General features: G+C 38.7%; 1 protein-coding gene across 1 annotated transcript in view; it reads left to right on the top strand.

The window, feature by feature from the left end:
- The window catches only part of LOC126174944 (lysyl oxidase homolog 3), a 135,998-nt gene that overhangs the window by 103,078 nt on the left and 12,196 nt on the right, over window positions 1–20,724 (top strand). The window contains exons 6-7 of the mRNA XM_049921401.1: window positions 56–314; window positions 19,801–20,053. Coding sequence (XP_049777358.1) covers window positions 56–314; window positions 19,801–20,053 — 512 coding nt within the window. The remainder of the gene's footprint in view (window positions 1–55; window positions 315–19,800; window positions 20,054–20,724) is intronic.

The raw sequence follows: 20,724 nt of genomic DNA, 5'->3' as shown, positions 1-20,724 counted from the left end.
TGACTTTACCCAATTTGTGAAAAGCAGTGTCACGTCGGCAACTCTGTGGTTCCAGTGATGGCGGACCTAGTGATTGACCACTTTGAGATAATGCGGACGGCGCACCTGGAGGACCGGCAGCTGTTCCTGCTGCAGTGCGCCATGGAGGAGAACTGCGTGGCGTCGGAGGCGTACCGCATCCAGCGCGACAACCCCTCTTGGCACCTGGAGACGCGCCGCCTGCTCAGGTTCACGGCGCGCATTCTCAACGCGGGCACCGCCGACTTCCGGCCCTTCATCCCCAAGCACCTCTGGGAGTTCCACCTCTGCCACATGTCAGTATCCATAAGCTCACTACAATACACCTAGATGTAGGCCACTCGGAATCGAAAAATCATAACTTCTGTAACGCCACGACAATCTTAAGTAATAAAATAGCATTTCAGCGTGTCCTTCAGTCGTCACCGCTTCTCGTCAGAAGCTGAAAACGTATCCTGTAAGATACAAAAAACCAGTGCCCCTCACATGCGTCAACTGGGAGTTATGCAAAGCGATGCTCGGTTTCGAGACAACGGTCATTAAACATTGGTGGTTTAGCTGGAGAACATAGTGCTTACTATCAGAGTTCATACCTCCCCGGAGACTCGGACGAGTGATTTCACAGGAGAAGTTGCGAACCAAGCATTCAATAACCAGAACAAAGTCCTTCAACAGCAGATTATCACCTGTCAAAGTTATGGAATAGCGATATGCACATATACAGTTGGTAGTAGTATCGTGTACACAAGGTACAAAAGGGAAGTGCGTTGGCGGAGTTGTCACTTGTACTCAGGTGATACGTGCAAAAAGATTTCCGACCCGATTACGCAATTCCAACATTGCTTTTGATAACCGAAGCAAGACTGAAAATTCAAGACACGTTCGTTGGACTTGTCGACTTGAACAAAGTGTTCGACAGTGTAAAATGTTATAAGATGTTCGAAATTCTGCGAAAAGTAGGGATAAGCTACTGGGACAGAAGGGTAATATGCAATACGTGCAAGAACCAAGAGGGAACAATAAAACTAGAAGACCAAGAACGAAGTGCTCGGATTAAAAAGGGTGTAACACAGGGATGTAGTCTTTCGCCCCTATTTTCAATCTGTGTATCGAAGAAGGAATGATGGAAATAAAAGAAAGGTTCAGGAGTGGAATTAAAATTCAAGGTGAAAGGATATCAATGACACGATTCGCTGATGACATTGCTATCCTGAGTGAAAACGAAGAATTACATTAGATTATATTAGATTAGTACTTGTTCCATAGATCATGAATACGACACTTCGTAATGATGTGGAACGTGTCAGATTAATAAAAGGTGTCTATACAAGATATAACATTACACAAAATATTACATGACACTTAATATTTTTAATTTTTTGTGGGGGTTGCGGAAATTACCCACTAACTATATCCAAAAATTCATCTAATGAGTAGAACGAGTTGCCATTAAGAAATTCTTTTAATTTCCTTTTAAATGCTATATGGCTATCTGTCATACGTTTGATGCTATTAGGTAAGTGATCAAAGACTTTTGTGGCAGCATCATTTACCCCCTTCTGAGCCAAACTCAGATTTAACCTTGAGTAGTTTAGCTCATCCTTTCTCCTAGTGTTGTAGCCATGTACACTGCTATTGCTTTTGAATTCGTTCAGATTGTTAATAACAAATTTCAAAGTGAATATATATATATATATATATATTGTGAGCCTACAGTGAAGATTTATAGCTCTTTAAATAAGTGTCTGCAGGATGATCTTGGATGAGCTACAGCAATTATTCCGATTACACTCTTTTGTGCCATGAACACTCTTTTACTCAATGATGAGTTACCCCAGAATATGATGCCATATGAAAGCAGAGAATGAAAATAGGCGTGGTAAGCTAATTTACTGAAATGTATATCGCCAAAATTTGCAATGACCCTAATAGCATAAGTAGCTGAACTCAAACGTTTCAGCAGATCTTCAGTGTGTTTTTTTCCAGTTCAACCCCTCATCAATGCATATACCTAGAAATTTTGAATATTCTACCTTAGCTACCGATTTCTGGTCGAAGTCTATATTTATTAATGATGTCATTCCATTAACTGTGTGGAACTGTATGTACTGTGTTTTGTCTAATTTTAATGAGAGCCCATTTGCAGAGAACCACTTAATGATTTTCTGAAAAACATCGTTTACAATTTCACCAGTTAATTCTTGTCTGTTGGGTGTGATAGCTATACTTGAATCATCGGCAAAAATACCAGGTTTGCATCTTCGTGAATATAGAATGGCAAGTCATTAATATATATATTAATGAATTACATGATCTGCTGAATGGAATAAACATTCTAATAAGTACAGAATACGGATTGAGAGTAAACTGAAGAAAGACGAAAGTAATTAGAAGTAGCAGAAATGAGGATAGCGAGAAACTTAAGATCAGGATTGATGGAAACGAAGTAGATGAAATTAAGGAATTCTGATACCTAGGCAGCAAAATAACCAATGACGGACGGAGCGAGGGAACATCATAAGCAGACTAGCATGGCACAAAGGGCATTCCTGGCCAAGAGAAATCTACTTGTATCAAACATACGCCTTAATTTGAGGAAGTAATTTCTGAGAATGCACGTTTGTAGCACAGCATTGTATGGTAGTGAAACGTGGACAGTGGAAAACCGGAACAAAACTGGAACAGAAGAGAATCGAAGTATATGAGGTGTGGTGCTACAGGTGAATGTTGAAAATTATATAGTGCGTTTAAAATAAGTTGCGACTTTTGACAGTTCAGCATGGAGCGAGTGGAGAGAAGCGTAGTTGCCAGCGTGTGTAGGGCGCGTCAACAGATAACTACAGTAAAATGTCAGTCCCACTCGGCGCGGAACTTGGCAGGGTCGCTCGACTGCGTTAACAGCAAGCTGGCCGATCTACGATCTTTCTGAAACGCTTTTAAAGAAACTATTCCGTAATAAACTCTCATTCTCACGCATCCTATCGTTTAAGTCGTCAGCTTCATGACGAACCACCTATTATTTCGTTAATGGTCATAGTTACTGTGATGTTTCGGCAGTAGGCAATACTGTAAGAAATTCTTAGTTTTTTGTGAAAAATGGTGTCGCTATGAATTTGTGTTTGATGCGTTTTAGGTTTCATGTTGCTGTGTGTTAAATGTAGATTATATACTGTATAACTCTTTAAACTTGTCAGGATATCGCTGTCTGTTTCCAGTCTTGAGAAAATTTAATGTACATAATGCGCTCCGACACGAACTCGTGCGTCAGTCAAAAAACTAGCATGAAATATTCATAAATTCTTCGTATCTCATAAATGTTTTAAGGTATCGAAACAAGATATGGCAAATGATAACTATTACGAGGATGTTTTGCCATATGATTAATATGCGAAATTTCCATATCTACAGCGATATTCAAGCGACCACAATTTTTTCAATGAAATAATGTAATTATTGAGGGCCATGGTGAAACGAGAACTGCTGTGGGTTTTGTAACAATATAAGTGAAGAAGTTATACGTTTATTTTTATACTGAGAATTTGCCGTTTCATATTCTATTGAACTGACTTGCAGTCTGTTGTTAGTTTAATAATACACTATGTCAAGCCTCTGTCGCAATTTCAAGTACATTATTGTTAGTAATGCAGATTGTAACATGGCAGGAGAAAAAGTTACCGTATTCCTCAAAACTCGTCGGTCCTTCATGAATCAATGTCTCCTCATTTACCTGCTTGATATCATGGCTGACAACTCAAGACCAGTCCCGTCGTGTAACATTTGCAGTGGCTTCTTTTATCAGCATTTCAATCTCAGTGAACGTAAACTTCTTGCTGTTTTTTGCCACATTACTTTTCACCTAGGCCCATAGATTCTGTCGGATTTAGATGAGTATGATACAGATGAAGTCTGATTAAACTATGTCCTTTACCGTTGGCCAGTTCGTCGACACGGTAGCGTCAAGTTTTGGCTTGTACAACACTAAAAGTTCCATTAACTTCGCCTTGTACATGCTAGGTTAAAATTTATCTCATGGAACATTTCTTTGTACTCGGAGCAAAATTTCCCTTTCGTCCACTGTGTAGTTGGAGCTGTATGCATCACAACAGAGTGGTATGGAGTTTTATCCAATACTATTGTCGAATTCTGAGGGATGTTTTGCAGCATTACGTTATCTTCCCAGCCGGTGAACGTGTTCTTGGACGATACTTTTACTGCAAATCTCGACTCAGATGTGCTGCACTGTTGTCATTAACGCAACGTCAACACAAAAGACTTTTCACAGTACCTGACGACTACAAAACACTTCAACGCCAGAAAATATGACTCTACTGCGAGAGCTGACAAACGTTGATGCATCTAATAGGTGACACCACGTGGTAGTGTGTACCCATGGTGTAGCAACAGGGGTGCTTTACCAGCCGAACCGCTGGTGGCGTAGTACGGAAAGCTGGCTCGCCATTACCTGGGCAATGACGTCACGTCCCTCCGGTAGCCAAACGCCAAAAGTCGCAACTAATTTTAAACGCCCTATAGGTGGACTGATAAGGTAAGGAACGAAGAGGTATTGCGCAGAATCGTAGAGGAAAGGAATGTGTGGAAAACACTGACAAGGAGAAGGGTCAGGATGATAGGACATCTAAGGCATCAGGAAATGACTTCCATTGTACCAGAGGGAGCTGTAGGGAGCAAATGCTGTAGAGGAAGACAGAGATAGGAATATATCCAGCAAATAATTGAGGACGTAGGTTGCAGGTGCTACTCTGATATGAAGAGGTTAGCACAGGAGAGAAATTCGTGGTGGGCCGCATCAAACCAGTCAGACGACTGACGACTCAAAAAAAAAAAAATCTGATGGTAGGGTTGAGTGTGGTGCAGATTCCACGACGCCATATGGCCGCAAGTTGTCAACAAGGTGCTATATTTATAAGGAATGGACTGGATTCTCTGGTCCAACTGAATCAATCATTGAGTGAAATGGTTTATGTTTGGCTACTTGGAGACCAAACAAGGATGGAATTTTTATGGATGACAATGCACCATGTCATTGGGCCACAATTGTTCGCAATTGGTAACCAGATTGCCCAACATGAATATCATTGAACATTTATGGGACATAATCGAGAGACCAGTTCATGCACACAATTCTGCACTGGCAACACGTGGGAATTGTGGGTGGCTAGGCAGCATGGCTCAGTATTTCTGCAGGGGACTTCTGACGACTTGTTGAGTCCATGCCTCATCAAGTTGCTGCACTACGTCAGGCAGAAGGATGTGCGACACGATATTAGAAGGTATCACACGACTTTTGTCACCTCAGTGTACTGCGACGGGATTTATAGGCTGCTTGACGCCAGAGCGTTTCCTCAGTGCAGTCAGTACCTGCAGAGGCTTCTAGCATTGTACGCAGCTTCTATCGGACTCTTTGACTCCCGGCGATATGCCTATGCTTGTCGTATCCATATCTTCACCCATGATCGATCAAATATCTCTGAGTCTTCATCACTGTCGAATAAGCTTACAATTGCAATGTTTCAGAGTTTTAGCAAAAATTAAAACGTACCAAACTTTAACTGTATACAGGAAACCTCTCAAAGATCATCAACTTCAAGCAAATAACTTAACGAAATATTTTGTAAGTGAAAACCAGAGAAATATTTTTATACTGAATTTTTCTCTTCCAACTTCAATAAACTTTTCACCTCTCTTGGATATGCAATAAATAACTCTCCTGAGGGCATCTTGTCATATTATTATTAAGGTAAAACACTGTCAAAATTTCAAGTGACTAATTTGTCCTATATATCTACTTTTACACGAGATTATGAACTACATTTTTCGTCAACTCCATCAAGCAAATATCTAGCATAGTAAGAGCTGGAAACCTTAGCAGCAGCTTATGTTACTAGTTCAGCTGATCCAACGGTTAGAGTATATTACATTATATGGAATCTAATGAACAGATAAATATGGATTCTGAAATTGTGAAAGAATATACCCATTCTTATAGCCGAGAATTGTGTATCGGGTGACAATTGCAACTCCTTTAACTTGTATCTTCCGTATGTAAGACCATAAGCTAGTTTAGTAAGACTATAAGCCTAAGTGAAAGATTTTCGATTGAATGTACAAAGATGTTGTTTTGAAAATGTGTCCCCATAATAATATACGGATTTATCACACCACTGATGTTTTTTTAGGACTTCTGTTGACATCATCACATGTCAATGTAGCTTGGTCAGTGAAAAATATGACTGTATTAATCAGAGATGAAAGGGTAGCTTTGGGAGATGAAACATTTAAGGAAGCAGAGGATCAAATATATAAAAAGACAAGACCCAGCAGAAATAATCAAACAACAAATGAGATACTGAATTTAACTACGAAAAAGAGGAGATGTAAAAATGCAGCAAATGAAGTAGGCAAAAATGAATACAGATGGCTAAAAACTGAAATTAGCAAACATGCAAAAGAAAATAGCAGGAATGGCTACAAGAGAAATCAAAACTGTGGAGCATATATAAGTACTGGCAACTGAAAATTAAGGAAACCTTTGTAAAAAGGGAAGGAGCTTTATGACCATAAAGAACTCAGAAAGAAAGTCAGTAAAAATCAAAGAAGGGATGGAATCTACAGAAAGGCTACAGAAAACAAACCTGATGACAGTATTATATAAATGGAAAGGGATGTAGATGAAGATGGGATAGGATATGTGATTCTGTAAGAATAATTGGACAGAGCACTGTATGACCTGTCAGAACAAGATATCTTGTGTAGACTACATTGCCTTAGTATAATCAAGATCTATAGTATCCCCACCAGTGGACAGACACATGGACGCAGATGAGGAGGTGTGGATCTCACGGAAGAGTAATGCGAAAAGTTATCAAGGACAGCACACATTGAGCATAGTATGCGCGAATCTCAGACCCATGTATTTACTTGCTGTTAGTGATAGGCTGGACCAATCAGTTCTTATTCAATCAAAAATGATAATTGCATGCTTCTATAGACCACCTGCATCAGGGGCTGTAGTGACAGAGCACTTCAGAAAGAACCTGCAGAACTTCGTGAACAAACTTCACGCCCATGCCATTGTAATAGGGGGTGTACCTCACCAGTTATAGAATGGGAGGGCCATGTGATAGAAACTGGTAAAGAAACAGGGATTCATGTGCCATTATTCTGAATGTCTTGTCCTAAACTGACTTTGAGCAGGTAGTCAGAGAACCAACTCATGAAGTTAACTTTGTAGACCTCCTAGTAACAAACAGACATGAACTTTTCAAATTAGCTAACATCAAGGAGGGTATTTGTGATCATAAGGCTGTGATAGCATCTTTGACTATGGGTATTACAAAGAGTGTTTAGAAAAGTGGGAAAATATTTTTACTTAGCAGTGGGTGAAACAATACAAATTGCTGGGTATCAGAGTATTCAACATCAAATATTCATTGCTGAGCACCAAGACCTGGTGCACTTTCAGAAAAAATTCAAAAGCATCATTCAATATGCCTTAGACAAATATGTTCCAAGTAAGGTCTTAAGGAATGGGAAATACCAAATGTTAGAAAACTGGTACATAATTAAAGAGAGCTTCATCACAGATTCCTATTACGAAATCTGCAGGAGGTTTTCCAACACCATACGATGAACAGCCTTCATCGCACATTGGGAAAATGTAGTTCTTTTTTTTCCCCCAAATGTGCATTTTTTGGACATGTGCTTAGCAAAAATGGCCTTGTCCCTACAGCTGATGATGTCAAAGCCATCATTAACCTATTAGCATTCAAGAACTTGAGAGAGTCCCAGTCCCTCTTGGGCAAGATTTCTCTTTATGCTAAGTTTATCGCCCAGGGTGCAGATCTCCACCATCATCTTAACCACCTCTTGCAAAAGGCCATCAAAATCATGTGGCCTGTGGACTGTCAAGAAATGATGGCACTCGACTTACTCTGGCCATCAGACTATCCCTCACAAAGTCAACAGAAAATATTAAACCATTGTCATCATTTTTGCTGTTACAGCTCCCCCAGAGCCTCATAACCAATAATAGTTCACAATTATTGTCAAGTGAGTTGGAAAATTTTTGCATTAGCAGACTTATCCACCATCTGACTACCGTTTCATTTCTCCTGGATTCCTACTCAGAGAGGGAGCTTTCAAAACAGAAATGAAGAATGATTGAAGCAGAAGAAATGAATTAAAATTTGTTCTTCAATCATTATCATAGATGAAGGAGAGACTTAAATGTCTCAGGGAAAAATATAATTATGAAATGAAGAAGTCCCTGTCTGGCTGGTTCCACAATAATGCAGTGTCTAGCTTTCATTCCATAATGTCATATGGGATTATTTTTTGGGGTAATTCATCAAGCCAAGCTAAAGTTCTCCGGGCACAAAAACGTGCAGTAAGAGTTATATGTGGTGTGAACTCAAGAACGTGCTGCAGAAGCCTGTTTAGGGAACTAGGAATACTAACTACTGCTTCCCAATATAGTTATTCCTTAATGAAATTTGTCATTAAAAATATATCACATTTTCAAACCAACAGCTCAATTCATGGAATCAATACTAGAAATAAAGTCACTTAGTCTTGTACAACAAGGTGTGCATTATTCAGGAACATACATTTTCAATAACTTGCCAGCAGCCATAAAAAGCTTAACAGCCAATGAAATTCAGTTTAAGAGAAGCCTAAAGGATTTATTGGTGGCCAATTCCTTCTACTCCATTGATGAATTTCTCAGTACAACCAACTAGTATAACTTCTGCACAATTTCAGTGCAGTAATGTGTTCATTGTAAATATATGTGTGTGTGTGTGTGTGTGTGTGTGTGTGTGTGTGTGTGTGTGTGTGTGTGTGTGAGTACAATCTAACTTCTGCACCATTTCTGTGCAGTAATGTGTTCATTGTATTATAGTAGCTGTATTACACGTTTATTACCTTATAAATAAATAAATAAACTTTTTTATTTTAAATTCAGTGCACTAGTATTTGAAAAATGACTCTTTCATATAGCGTTCATTAAAAAATGACAATCATTCCACTTGGGACCTATGGAATGGTACATTAGCTTATTTGTTTTAGTTGTAAATATTTGTCATGTGTTGTTTTCCTGACATGTTCTACATCCTGGAAGACCTCCTCACTATGGATCAATTGTAATGAAAGTAAATCTAATCTAATCTAACCACATACTGGTTGATGCCAGTTAATTGATGCAGTCCAGTGGAATGTTTGCATGGGGACCAGCCATGGGCCTCCTGGATTTTTTATAACCTGAGTCACATGCACCAGACTATTGTGACCTGCCCTGTTTCCGTTGTGAGGCTGCTGTTCAGACCCAGTCTTTTGGCCAACAACAGGGGTGGCTGCCACGTGTTGTAGTGGGGTACAAAGGTTGGCGTTTGTTTGTGGTGAATGTAGGTTCGAACCACCTGATCCATTATTCAGATCAGTTGCACATATGACTCCTTGGATCCATGACACTACTGTCTCCACACCAACTGGATGATGGGGTTAGCTGAGCATTTTCCCAGTAGCAATCCACTTCCACTGCTGCCCCTGCCATGTCCTCTGCTGTATTACTTTTACTTGGAAATAGGGTCCAGTGGCAATTACTCCTGCAGCTCCTGCTGCTGAGCCCATAGACTTGGAACCTGCACCTCCTTTCCCCATTCACCATGGATGAGTCCTCACCCCTGCTGATGAAGGTAGACCAGCCAATATGCCAGCTTCCACAATCTGCTGCTACTCTGGCAGAATCAGCTGAGTTATCATTGCCTTTTCAGGAATAGACTCACTGCTAGGAAATCGCTTGCCCTCACTTGTTTTGCAATTGAGATCATGACAGAAACCAGGCCTTTTTTTAGCCCTATATGGCCTTTTCCTGTTTTGGGGTCTTTCCCCCCAGCTTACAGGTCAAGTAATCACCATCAGCTAGCATAGTGATGTTTGTGCTGGCAGGATGGTTTTATAGTGTTGTCATGTATATGCAGAAACAATGTGATTCCTGAGACAACTTACTATGATTAGACTGTATCACCCAGTATGCAAAATTTGTGACAGATGAAATACCTTCAGGTTTCAAGAAGAATGTAATAATCCCAGTCCCACAATAGGCAGGCGCTGACGGATGTGAACATTATCAAACTGTGTGTTTAAAATGCCATGATTGCAAAACATTAACACACATTATGAGCATAAGAATGGAAAGACTGATAGGAGCTAACCTTGGGGAAGATCACATTTCATTCCTTAGAAATGTATAAACATACCAATAGGCAATACTGACACTAGAAGATAGTTTGAAACAAAACAATAAAAAATCTACATTTATAGCATTTGTAGATTTAAAGGATGCTTCTGAAAATGTAGATTGTAATATAATATTTCACATTATAAAGGCAGAAAGCATAAAACACAAGGAGCAAAAATATATCTTTGGCCTGTACAGGAACCAGACTGCAATTATAAGAGTCAAAGAACAGACAAGAGGCAACAGCTGAGGTAAGAATGAGACAGGATTCCAGTCAATCCCCAGTGTTGTTCAATCTCTACATTGACCAAGCAATACAGGAAACCAACAAATAGGGAAATGGGATTAAAGTTCAATGAGGAGAAACTTTTAGGTTAGTCGATAATATTGTCCCATAATTCTGTCAAGCAGTAAGAGGAATCAGAAGAGCAATTTAATAGACAGGACAGTATCTGGAAAGTATGCTATAATATAAATATCAAAAGAAAGTAAAAGAAATGTAATGGAATGTAATCAACTTAAATCAGGAGATGCTGAGGGAATTAGATTCGGAAATGAGATACTGACAGTATGAGTAGTAGATGAGTTTTGCTATTTAGAGAGCAAAATAAGTTACAACGGCCAAAGGAAAGAGGACAGAAAATTCAGACTGGCAATAGCAAGAAAAGCTTTCCTCAGAAAGAGAGGTGTCTCATCACCTTATATAAATTTAAGTTTTAGGAACTCTTTTATTACAATATTTGTTTGGAACTTGCAAGGGGAACATGGATGATAAATAGTACAGACTAAAATACAACAGAAGTCAGAAGGTTTTGGTCCTTGAGAGAACTGTTGCAGGGAGACCAAGGGAGATAACAGTAAGCAGGTTCAGGAGGATGGAGGTTGCAATAGTTATATAGGGAGGAGGAGACCTGAACAGAATAGACCCTCCGCCACATACTGTAAGGTGTATTGTGGAGTATTCAGGTAGATGCAGCAGAGCGATGCATCAAACCAGTGTTTGGACTTTAGTCCACAACAACACTGTTTTAGTATTCATACCAGGGAGAAACTCAGATGGTGCTCATGTATATCAGTAGCCTGATGTCTGAATGTTGTACCAATTTAAGGAGTAAATATCATTTCCATTCCCTTGGACATACTTACAAGCAACTTTACAAGGCAAAAAGAAAGATTCATTGCATATTTCACTAGTAAAAAAGGAAAAGAAACAGTGTTTAAAATATTGAATAAAGTGTCAGGAAGAAATATACTGGGGATGTAAGTGGTACAATCAGTAGTTCATAATGTGGCCTCTCTGCCAAGTTTTGAGTAGTAACTAATAGCGTTTATGAATGCATATTTTCTGAGTTCATAAAAACCATTGATAATTATTTAAAAATAATTGCAAGGCTATCTATTTATTTATTTATATAATAGAGGGAAACATTCCACGTGGGAAAAATACATCTAAAAACAAAGAAGATGTGACTTACCAAACGAGAGCGCTGGCAGGTTGGTAAGTCACATCTTCTTTGTTTTTAGATATATTTTTCCCACGTGGAATGTTTCCCTCTATTATATTCATATCATTAATTTGAACCCAACAATTACGTTTGTTATTGTCACTGTTGCATTTCGAAATCTTTTCTGTCATCTTATTTTCTCTTTCTGTTTTTGCAAGTAGTTTCACTTTGTATTCACCTTCTCCGTTTTACCGTAATCTACCATACAATTTTATCCCGCCTATATATACTCAATAATACGTAACCCACTTCCAAACCATAACCAAAAATTTTTTTTCTTCCGCTTTCAACACTACCGCTGCTATAAAATCCACCGTTTCCAGTTCACAAACAGTTCCTTTCACCTATTAAACAACCATTTCGGCTAGTTCTAATAACTTTCGCTTTATGTCCATTTCCGTTTTGCCCACATCACTGATCATTTTAGCCGCTTCCCACAGGTTTTAACGTCATTATTTCTTCGTCAGACAATTGTTAGCCTCATTTTCATAATCTGCCACCACAAAACCACTCCTTTTAATGCATTTGCACGCAGTTTTTTCGAAATTTTTCCCGAATTTCTCCATCCTTTAACGTGTTTTGGAGGCAACACAACCACCTAACCTTCGTGCACATCGTTGTTTACCAACCCAAGTTCACCACAGGATCAACATAGCTCAGCTTTTACCAACACTTTTTCGCCTTTTTTCACACCAGATCTCCAGTTGCTTTCCAGTTCACCTTTATCTCTCCCCATATATTTTTATTTTCATTTCAGCCTCATGTCACACTTTCCACTTTCTAATACCGTGTCACCCTCACAACATCCCCACAACGACCCCATTAAGTTTTATTTACATTCCCTCCACAAAAATTGTTTGCGTGTCTATCAACCTGCCAGCGCTCTCGTTTGGTAAGTCACATCTTCTTTGTTTTTAGATATATTTATTTATTTATTTACATTTTATGGCCTTCATTGGACCACTTAACCAACTTTATATCAGGAATTTTTCAGTTTCCTGTCAGCCCAGCACTTCTTCATTCTCTTGGATCTCATCCTTCTTTCTTCATCAGAAATCACCCTTCCTATTGTCTGTTTGTTGATTCTCGTTTGCAGTCTGGTTTGTTTGTCTGTGAGTTTCCTGATTTTGTCAGTTTTGTTTCTTAGGTCTTCCAATGTAATCTGTAGCTCATCCATATCTTCCTTGATTTCTGTAATCCCTTAATGTTGCACTTACTATTCCACAATTTTTCTATTTTGCTCCTGATGATCCCGTTCTCTGGTGTTCTGATTATGAAATGTGTTTCTTCCTGATTGTACTCATTACCAGTTCTATTTCCTTGTAAGGCTACCTATTATGAATGAATTAATATTAGTTCCCATACTTGTAATTTCCTGTAGATCCAGAAGAAATTTGTTGCCATCATACTTTGGTAGCTGCCTTGCTAAGTGGTTCAAACCTGGGAGATACATCTGTGAGTTTTCCCGTATCAGTCAGTAATAATGTTTTATTTATGAATGCCACCAATATGAACACAGAGATTAACATGACACTTCTCATATCTTGTCCACAATATAATATCCAAAGAAAGATGGATGGGCACTCCCTGCTACCAAGAATCCAATATTAATCAGAATTATGTCAACTAAGGAAAAATCCAATCTTAATAACCAAGAAAATATGTTGAACATGAACACACTTCATATGCTGCGATCACAGTGTACACTCTTTTATCTCTCCACAATGACCAGTTTCAACAGTCTTCTGCTGCCATCATCTGATCTAAGGGGAAACAAAGATAATATGGAGGGTGGAGGGAGACTACAATTCATGTGATGGACATATAAAAATATACAATATTCCATGCACCTTCTGGAACTCACTATAAAACTGCCATGTTACACTACATGAAGTCAAAGCATGAAAGGCACTCTCCACATATACATGCCTTGATAAAAATCCAGTTGATAAAATACACTCGGTCGGTAAAATGAACACAAATGATAAAAACGCCAGCTAAAATCCTTGTATCATCAATGCAGACTGGAGGCAAACACGATTCTTACAATATAATTCTTCAGGCTTTCCCGGCAAAACATTGTCATGTTAATTAATCGGATTTCTGCCAGTTATTTGCATCTTTCCTGCATGATATTTCGACTGCATGACTCGTAGTCTTCTTCAGGTGCTAGAAGACTGCAAGTCACGCAGTTGAAATATTGTGCAGGAAAGACATGAATAACTGGCAGAAACCTGATTAATCACCATGATTCTTACAAACTTGCCACACAGCACCATGCTGCCATCAGTGTTGACATAGAGGTGGCACTTAATGATGACAATGTTTGGCTTGTGGGGTGCTCAAATGCTCGGTCATCAGCACCTGTACAAAGTCCCAAGTTTTATTCAGCCCAATTTATTACACAGTCCAATCTAGCAATTGTCACAAATGATGATGATGATGATGAAATGATGAGAACAACGTCCAATCTAGCAATTGTCACAAATGATGATGATGATGATGAAATGATGAGAACAACACAAACACCCAGTCCATGGGCAGAGAAGATCCTCAAACCAGCCGAGAATCAAACCCGGGTCCCCACGATCCAGAGGCAGCAATGGTAGCCACTACACCACGAGCTGCAGATGAGGTAGCAGTTGCTACAAAGTTATCTATCTTGTTGCTGGATGGCATGTGTAGTATATGCTAAATGATCATGTACTGTGGTTACCAGCAATGAATAGTGATGCACCGAAAGAAAGTTTGATTTTTCAAAGTGCTGTATTGAACAATTAGGAATGCCACCTGGTGAAACATATAAAATTACTATGGGTGTACGCCCATATAAAATCTGTTGTAATTACATGCTGTGCCCTTATTGATTGTGTGAAAACAACAGTAAAAATCAAAAACTTAAAAAATCAATAACTTTAATTTACAAAGCAAGATGATGTGAAAAGAAGAAAACCGCACTGGTGCAAGCATGAATCCTAAACTGGCCAGACCTAGATGGGTCCCACAAAGTACCCACATAGAAAAAAGGGGCAACACACCCAAAAGCCATTTGGTGCTGAACTTTCTTCAAAAGTCATATAATCAAGAGGCATATGCAAACCTTACTGGGTGTGATGTGTCTACTGCAGACTCAATTGAAATGACATATACCCTAAAAAAATTATGTAGATGACTAAATAAAATTAAAAGTATGAACAGTTGATAATAGTGCTTGTGTGAGTATGTCATACAGCATGCAGAGGATGTCTGTAATCCATGCTGTGTGAAATATGCTCTACAAAGACTCATTCATGCTTTTAATTTGGTATGTACCATTTTAATTGATTCTGCAGTACACAACTCACTCCCACTAAGGTTTGCATCTGCCTTTGTATCAGATGACTTTTGAATGAAGTTCAGCACCTTGTGGCTTTTGCACACGCCCCCCCCCCCCCCCCCCCCTTTTTTTCTGTGGGGACACTTTGCAGGACCCGTCTGGATATGGCCAGATTAGCATTTTCACTCGCACCAGTTCAGTTTTCTTCTTTTTACATCACACTGCTTTGTAAATCAAAGATATTGGTTTTTTAAGTTTTTGATTATTACTGTTGTTTTCACACTGTCAATAAGGCCACAGTATGTAATTACACCAGATTTTATATGGGCATAGGCCCACAGCAATTATATATGTTTTGCCAGGTAGCATTCCTAAATGTTCTATTGAACACTGAAAAATCAAACATTTTTTCTAGTGCACCACCAATCGTTGCTGGTAATCACTGTATGTGATCATTTAACATGTACTAAATATGCCATCCAGCAGTGACATAGATAACTTCGTAGCTGTTGCCACCTTTATGTCAACACTCTGCTGGCAGCATAGTGCTGTATGGCAAGCTTGTAAGAATCATGTTTGCCTCCTGATTGCATGGTTTATACAATGATTTTAGCTGTGTATTTTTATCATTTGTGTGCATTTTACCAACTGTGTGAATTTTATTAATGGGATTTTTATCAACACATGTACCCTTGTCAAAACTTGTCATCTTGGAGCAACAAAAGCGTCTACAATGCGATTGTGGCATACAAAGTATGTTCATTTTCAACCATACCAATCACCCCACAATCATGTGTACCTTACAATAAAGTCTGTGGATGACTTGTTTAGGGAGGGATATTTTTCTTTCCTTTTTATTTTACTTACTAGCTGAGTACTCGGAATTCCCTGGGTATGTATTTGTTCCAATCCTCTATTTGTTTGTCTCATCATCCCCCTCTCTGTCCATCTCTACTCTGCCCTCTCTCTGTGTCCACATGCACCACACCTCACTTTCTGCCCATCTCCTCCCTCCCCTCTCTCTGTCTATTTGCTCCTCCACTCTCTCTCCACCCATCTGTCCATCCCCCCTCTCTCTATCCATCTCCAACTGCCTGCCCCCTCTGTTCATCTACTCCTTCACCCTCTGTCTCTCTATTCCAAACCCCCTATCTTCTCCTCCCCTTCTCACTGTCCATCTTCTCCTCTTTCCTTTCTCTGCCCATCTCCTCCTTTCTCATCTCTCTATCCATCTCCTCCTGTCCCCCCCTCTCTCTCTATCAATCTCCTCCTCCCCCTCTCCTCGTCCATCTCCTTCTCCGCCTCTCTCTGTCCACTTCCTCCTCCACCTCTCTCTGTCCACTTCCTCCTCCACTTCTCTGTGTCTGTCCCTCCTCTGCCCTCCCTCCATCCATTTCCTCCTCTTCCCTTTATCTGTCCATTTCCTCCTCTCTCTCCCACTGTCCATCTCCTCCTGTCCCCTCTTCTCAGTACATATCCTCTTCTTTCCCTCATATTACCATGTCTCCCTCTCTCCTATCTCTGTCCATCTCATCCTCTTCCCTTTCTGTTCATTTCCCCCTCCCCTCTCTCTGTCCATCACCACCTACTCCACTCCATCTCCTTCTTCCCCTTCTGTCTCTGTCCATCTCTTCCTTTCTCCTCTCTGTCTATCCATCTCCTGCCCCCTCTTCTCTCCCCATGCTATCATGACCACTGCAATAGGGGGTTGCTGGTTCTTACCACCACTGTATTTCTTCCCAGTAAGTAATGTGGGTACCAAGTCTTGTTGAAATCGATCCAGGGGTTTAGTAGCTGTATCTTACCTTTGGCTTTGTGTGCATATGCACATATCACATATATTTCATGCATATTTAATATATTTCACACATATTTGCACCCATATTTCACATGTATCTCTAGCAAGTTTATCCAGCAGTTTCTTTTTCTCGCAGCTTATTGTTTACGTAGTGATACCTTCCGAATTATGTATCGTACAATGATATAGTGTCACAGGTATGTGCAGTGGTATATGTGGCTACTGTCTGTAAAATGTGTTGTGAATAGAGTCAGCAGTAAAGAAATAATAAATTAAAATATCATGCATGATGTAACATTTTTACATACATCTCAGTGTTTATTGATGTATCTTCTGAACTACGTGTTGTACAATTATAAATTTTTGAGAGTACATTCAATGGTACATGTGAATACTTTCTGACAAATATGTTGCAAACAGAGTTAGTAGCAAGGAAGTAATAAATTATGAAGCCATGTCTGATACGGCAGTTGTACTGCATGAAAAGTGAAAATGTGGTAAGCAATAAACTTCTTTCCTTTCAGTGTTTTTGAAGTGGCAGGACTGGGGGCGAGGGGGGGGGGGGTAGGGGGGGGGGGGGGGGAGGATGGGGATAGTGATAAAATGTTTGAAATTAGGTGTACAGTTGGTTGCAAGTCACTAAGTACACTCATTTTCAAAAACCAGATGAAAATAGTCTGGCTATTTGCATGTCATGATCTACCCTACATTTTGATCCCCACGATCACCCCTTTGAGAGACAAATGCTTTTAGTTTTACAGTAGTTCTTTCTCAATGGTAAGTGATACATGTACCAACTTTGGTTGAAATTGATCCAGTGGTTTACGAGGACTTTTGGAACATACATATGTACATACATACATAGACTTTTATAACATGTATGGGTTAATAAATATACAGCCAGTATTAAGTTATAAATGGTAGATCAACTTGTCTGGACAAATATAGGGATGGAATCAGCAATAATTTTTATGAGATCCATCTTTAATGTCACCCAAAACTATTTCAAGAAACCACAAAAAAATTAAAGTTCTTTGAACCATGCTTGTCTCGTGTATGAAAATGGATTTATAACTTGGATAAAAAAAACTACAGAAGCTCAATGCAAAACAAAGCATAATCTCAACATAATCTCTATAGAGCACTTTGTCCAATAAGATTCCATTTTTTAAATCTTTTCAGTAAGGACATTTGTTTGAAATTCTGCCCTGCAGCCATTTTCAGCAAAGATAACCCCTTTAGCCCCCAAAATTATTTCCCTCCAAACGTATATATGATTTTTTTTTAATTCACTTGGGACTTAAACTCAAAAATAGGATGAGTAGGGGATCTATTCTGAAGTCCAGCAAACACATATTTCCCATTAAATTGGGCACTTGCCCACAGGAAAGCAGGTACATTGTCCTGATGCAAGAGTACTTTGCAAATAGAGTTAGTAGCAAGGAAATAATAAATTATGAAGTCATGTCTGATGCGACAGTTGCACTGCATTAAAAGTGAAAATGTAGCAAGCAATAAACTTTTTTCCTTTCAACGTTTTTGAAGTGACAGGGCCAGACATGCAAATGGCGAGATAGCCAGACTATTATCATTTGATTTTTGAGAATGAGAGTACTTAGTGACTTGCAACCAACTTTACACATAATTTCAAACTTTTTATCACTGACCCCCCCCCCCCCCCCCATCACCACACACACACACACACACACACACACACACACACACACACACACACACACACTGGCCCTGTCACTTCAAAAATGTTGAAAGGAAAAAAGTTAATCGCTTACTACATTTTCCCTTTTCATGCAGTACAACTGTGAGTAATAAGAGCCAGAAACCTTTTTACTGCATCCATGAACATTACTGGTCTGGGTCAACAAACATAGCCCCCCATTCAGAATCCATTTTTCCATATGCAAAAATTCTTAGAATATATTATGTACCCATTTGTATAACATGTCTACCATCTCAATAATCTCACAAATCATAATGTGATTGTCTCCTACCATGATGTTTTCATACCAAAAGATTTCCAGTGAGCGTATTGGAAGTCTTTGGTCCGAATACAGCTAGTTAATTTGTCTGTTTTTTCTTTTTACTTCTTTTGCGTGTCATGCAAAGTCATCTATTAACTTCTCATATCTTGTTTTTGCTAAATGTAAGTTCATATACTTGAGAGAAGAAGTCTACTGAATGATCGTGTGAAATACAAAGTGTAAATATAAAAATATTAGATATGAGGATGGGGGATTTATTTTCATAGAGTTAGGTAAATAATAATTTCTCCTTTCAACACAATATCCTATTCAATTTTCGCAATCATTGTTAACTGATATTTGGAAAAAAACAATAATTTATGTGCCACTAGTGTTACTTGTCATGTCAGTCATTTCAATGTAAGGATGGGAGCTGTAGCTTTGGTTTCTAAGATTAGGTGTCAAGCTACTTTTGTTCTGCAATTTAATGTCACAACTTTCGCTGTGAATAAAACAGTAGGAGCCATTGTTTGGACACCACAATAAACTATACAGTCTACACACAGAAACTGGTTGCATACAGTCACCCACAGAAATGTAGTCCCCTATAACACTGATGACACAACACTTCACATACAATAGAACAGCGAGCAGACAGTTAAAACATTTATTTAACTAATTTTATGGTATAGTGCTACAAGGTTTAAAAGAATATTCACTTCATTTCTTTTAGACATAAATTTTACAATGCTGCTGGAAGTTAACAGCATGCAATTTGAATAGCTAAATCAAGTTTTTATACTATTGCTACACCAGCTGTAATGTAGAATAGGCATAAAGTGTGGGCTTAATGCAGTGTTGCATTAATTTGAATACCTTTATTAAAATGTTCCATTCTAAACTCTCCATAAACACTTTTCTTTCAGGCATTACCACAGTATGGAAGTATTTGCAACTTTTGATATTTTGGATTCAAAAGGAGTGAAAGTGGCAGAAGGCCATAAGGCATCATTCTGTCTAGAGGACAACCAATGCATGCCTGGGGTGCGTCCCTTCTACGCCTGTGCCAATTTTGGAGATCAAGGAATTTCTGTAAACTGTTCTGATATTTATAGGCATAATATTGATTGCCAGTGGGTGGACATATCAGAACTGAGTCCTGGAATGTACACATTCAAGGTATGATTTCAGGAAGCACCTTAAAAATAAATAGAATAGAAATGCTTTAAATGTAAGAGATGAATTCCAAAATCTTATTGATCAGATGTTACTTCTATGCATGATGCAAACAGAAAGGAAAGGTAATTTTTTGATTAGCATATGTCAAGATGTGCAAACACCATACGGATTTCTGTTGACAACAAAATTCTGTGTATTAAGTATGGAAGTATTGCTGCTTCATTGAAAATTTAGATGGTTTTAATAGCAAAATTATAAATAGAAATGAGTGTACATATATCATGCATTGTAAAGTAAAAGGATTAAATTTTGAATACTCTGGTGATAAAAGCTCTAAAATATACAAGCTTGAAATTTTTTGTCTGAGTTTAAAAATGTTAAAGTAATTTGTTTAAATGAACACTGGCTTAGTGAAGGTACAATACAAATCTTAAGTAAAACTGAAAACTTTAAGATAGCTGCCAGCTTTTGTAGGGAAAGTAAGTCACTTGGAGGTTCATGCATACTTATTCATTCAGATTTAGATTAGCATGTAAAAAGTGACTTTAACTTTTTAAATGAAGAGTGTAGTTTTGAGGGGTGCTGTGTCAAATTAAGGAACCTAAGTGTTGATATAATCTCGATTTATGCAGTCCCAAGGAAAGAGATAACCGAGCACTTCCTAGATAAAT

The sequence above is a fragment of the Schistocerca cancellata genome, chromosome 3, assembly GCF_023864275.1.
Source record: "Schistocerca cancellata isolate TAMUIC-IGC-003103 chromosome 3, iqSchCanc2.1, whole genome shotgun sequence".
Classification (NCBI taxonomy): Eukaryota; Metazoa; Arthropoda; class Insecta; order Orthoptera; family Acrididae; genus Schistocerca; species Schistocerca cancellata.
Note: the sequence above shows the minus strand (reverse complement) of the source record. Positions and strands in the feature narration are given on the sequence as shown.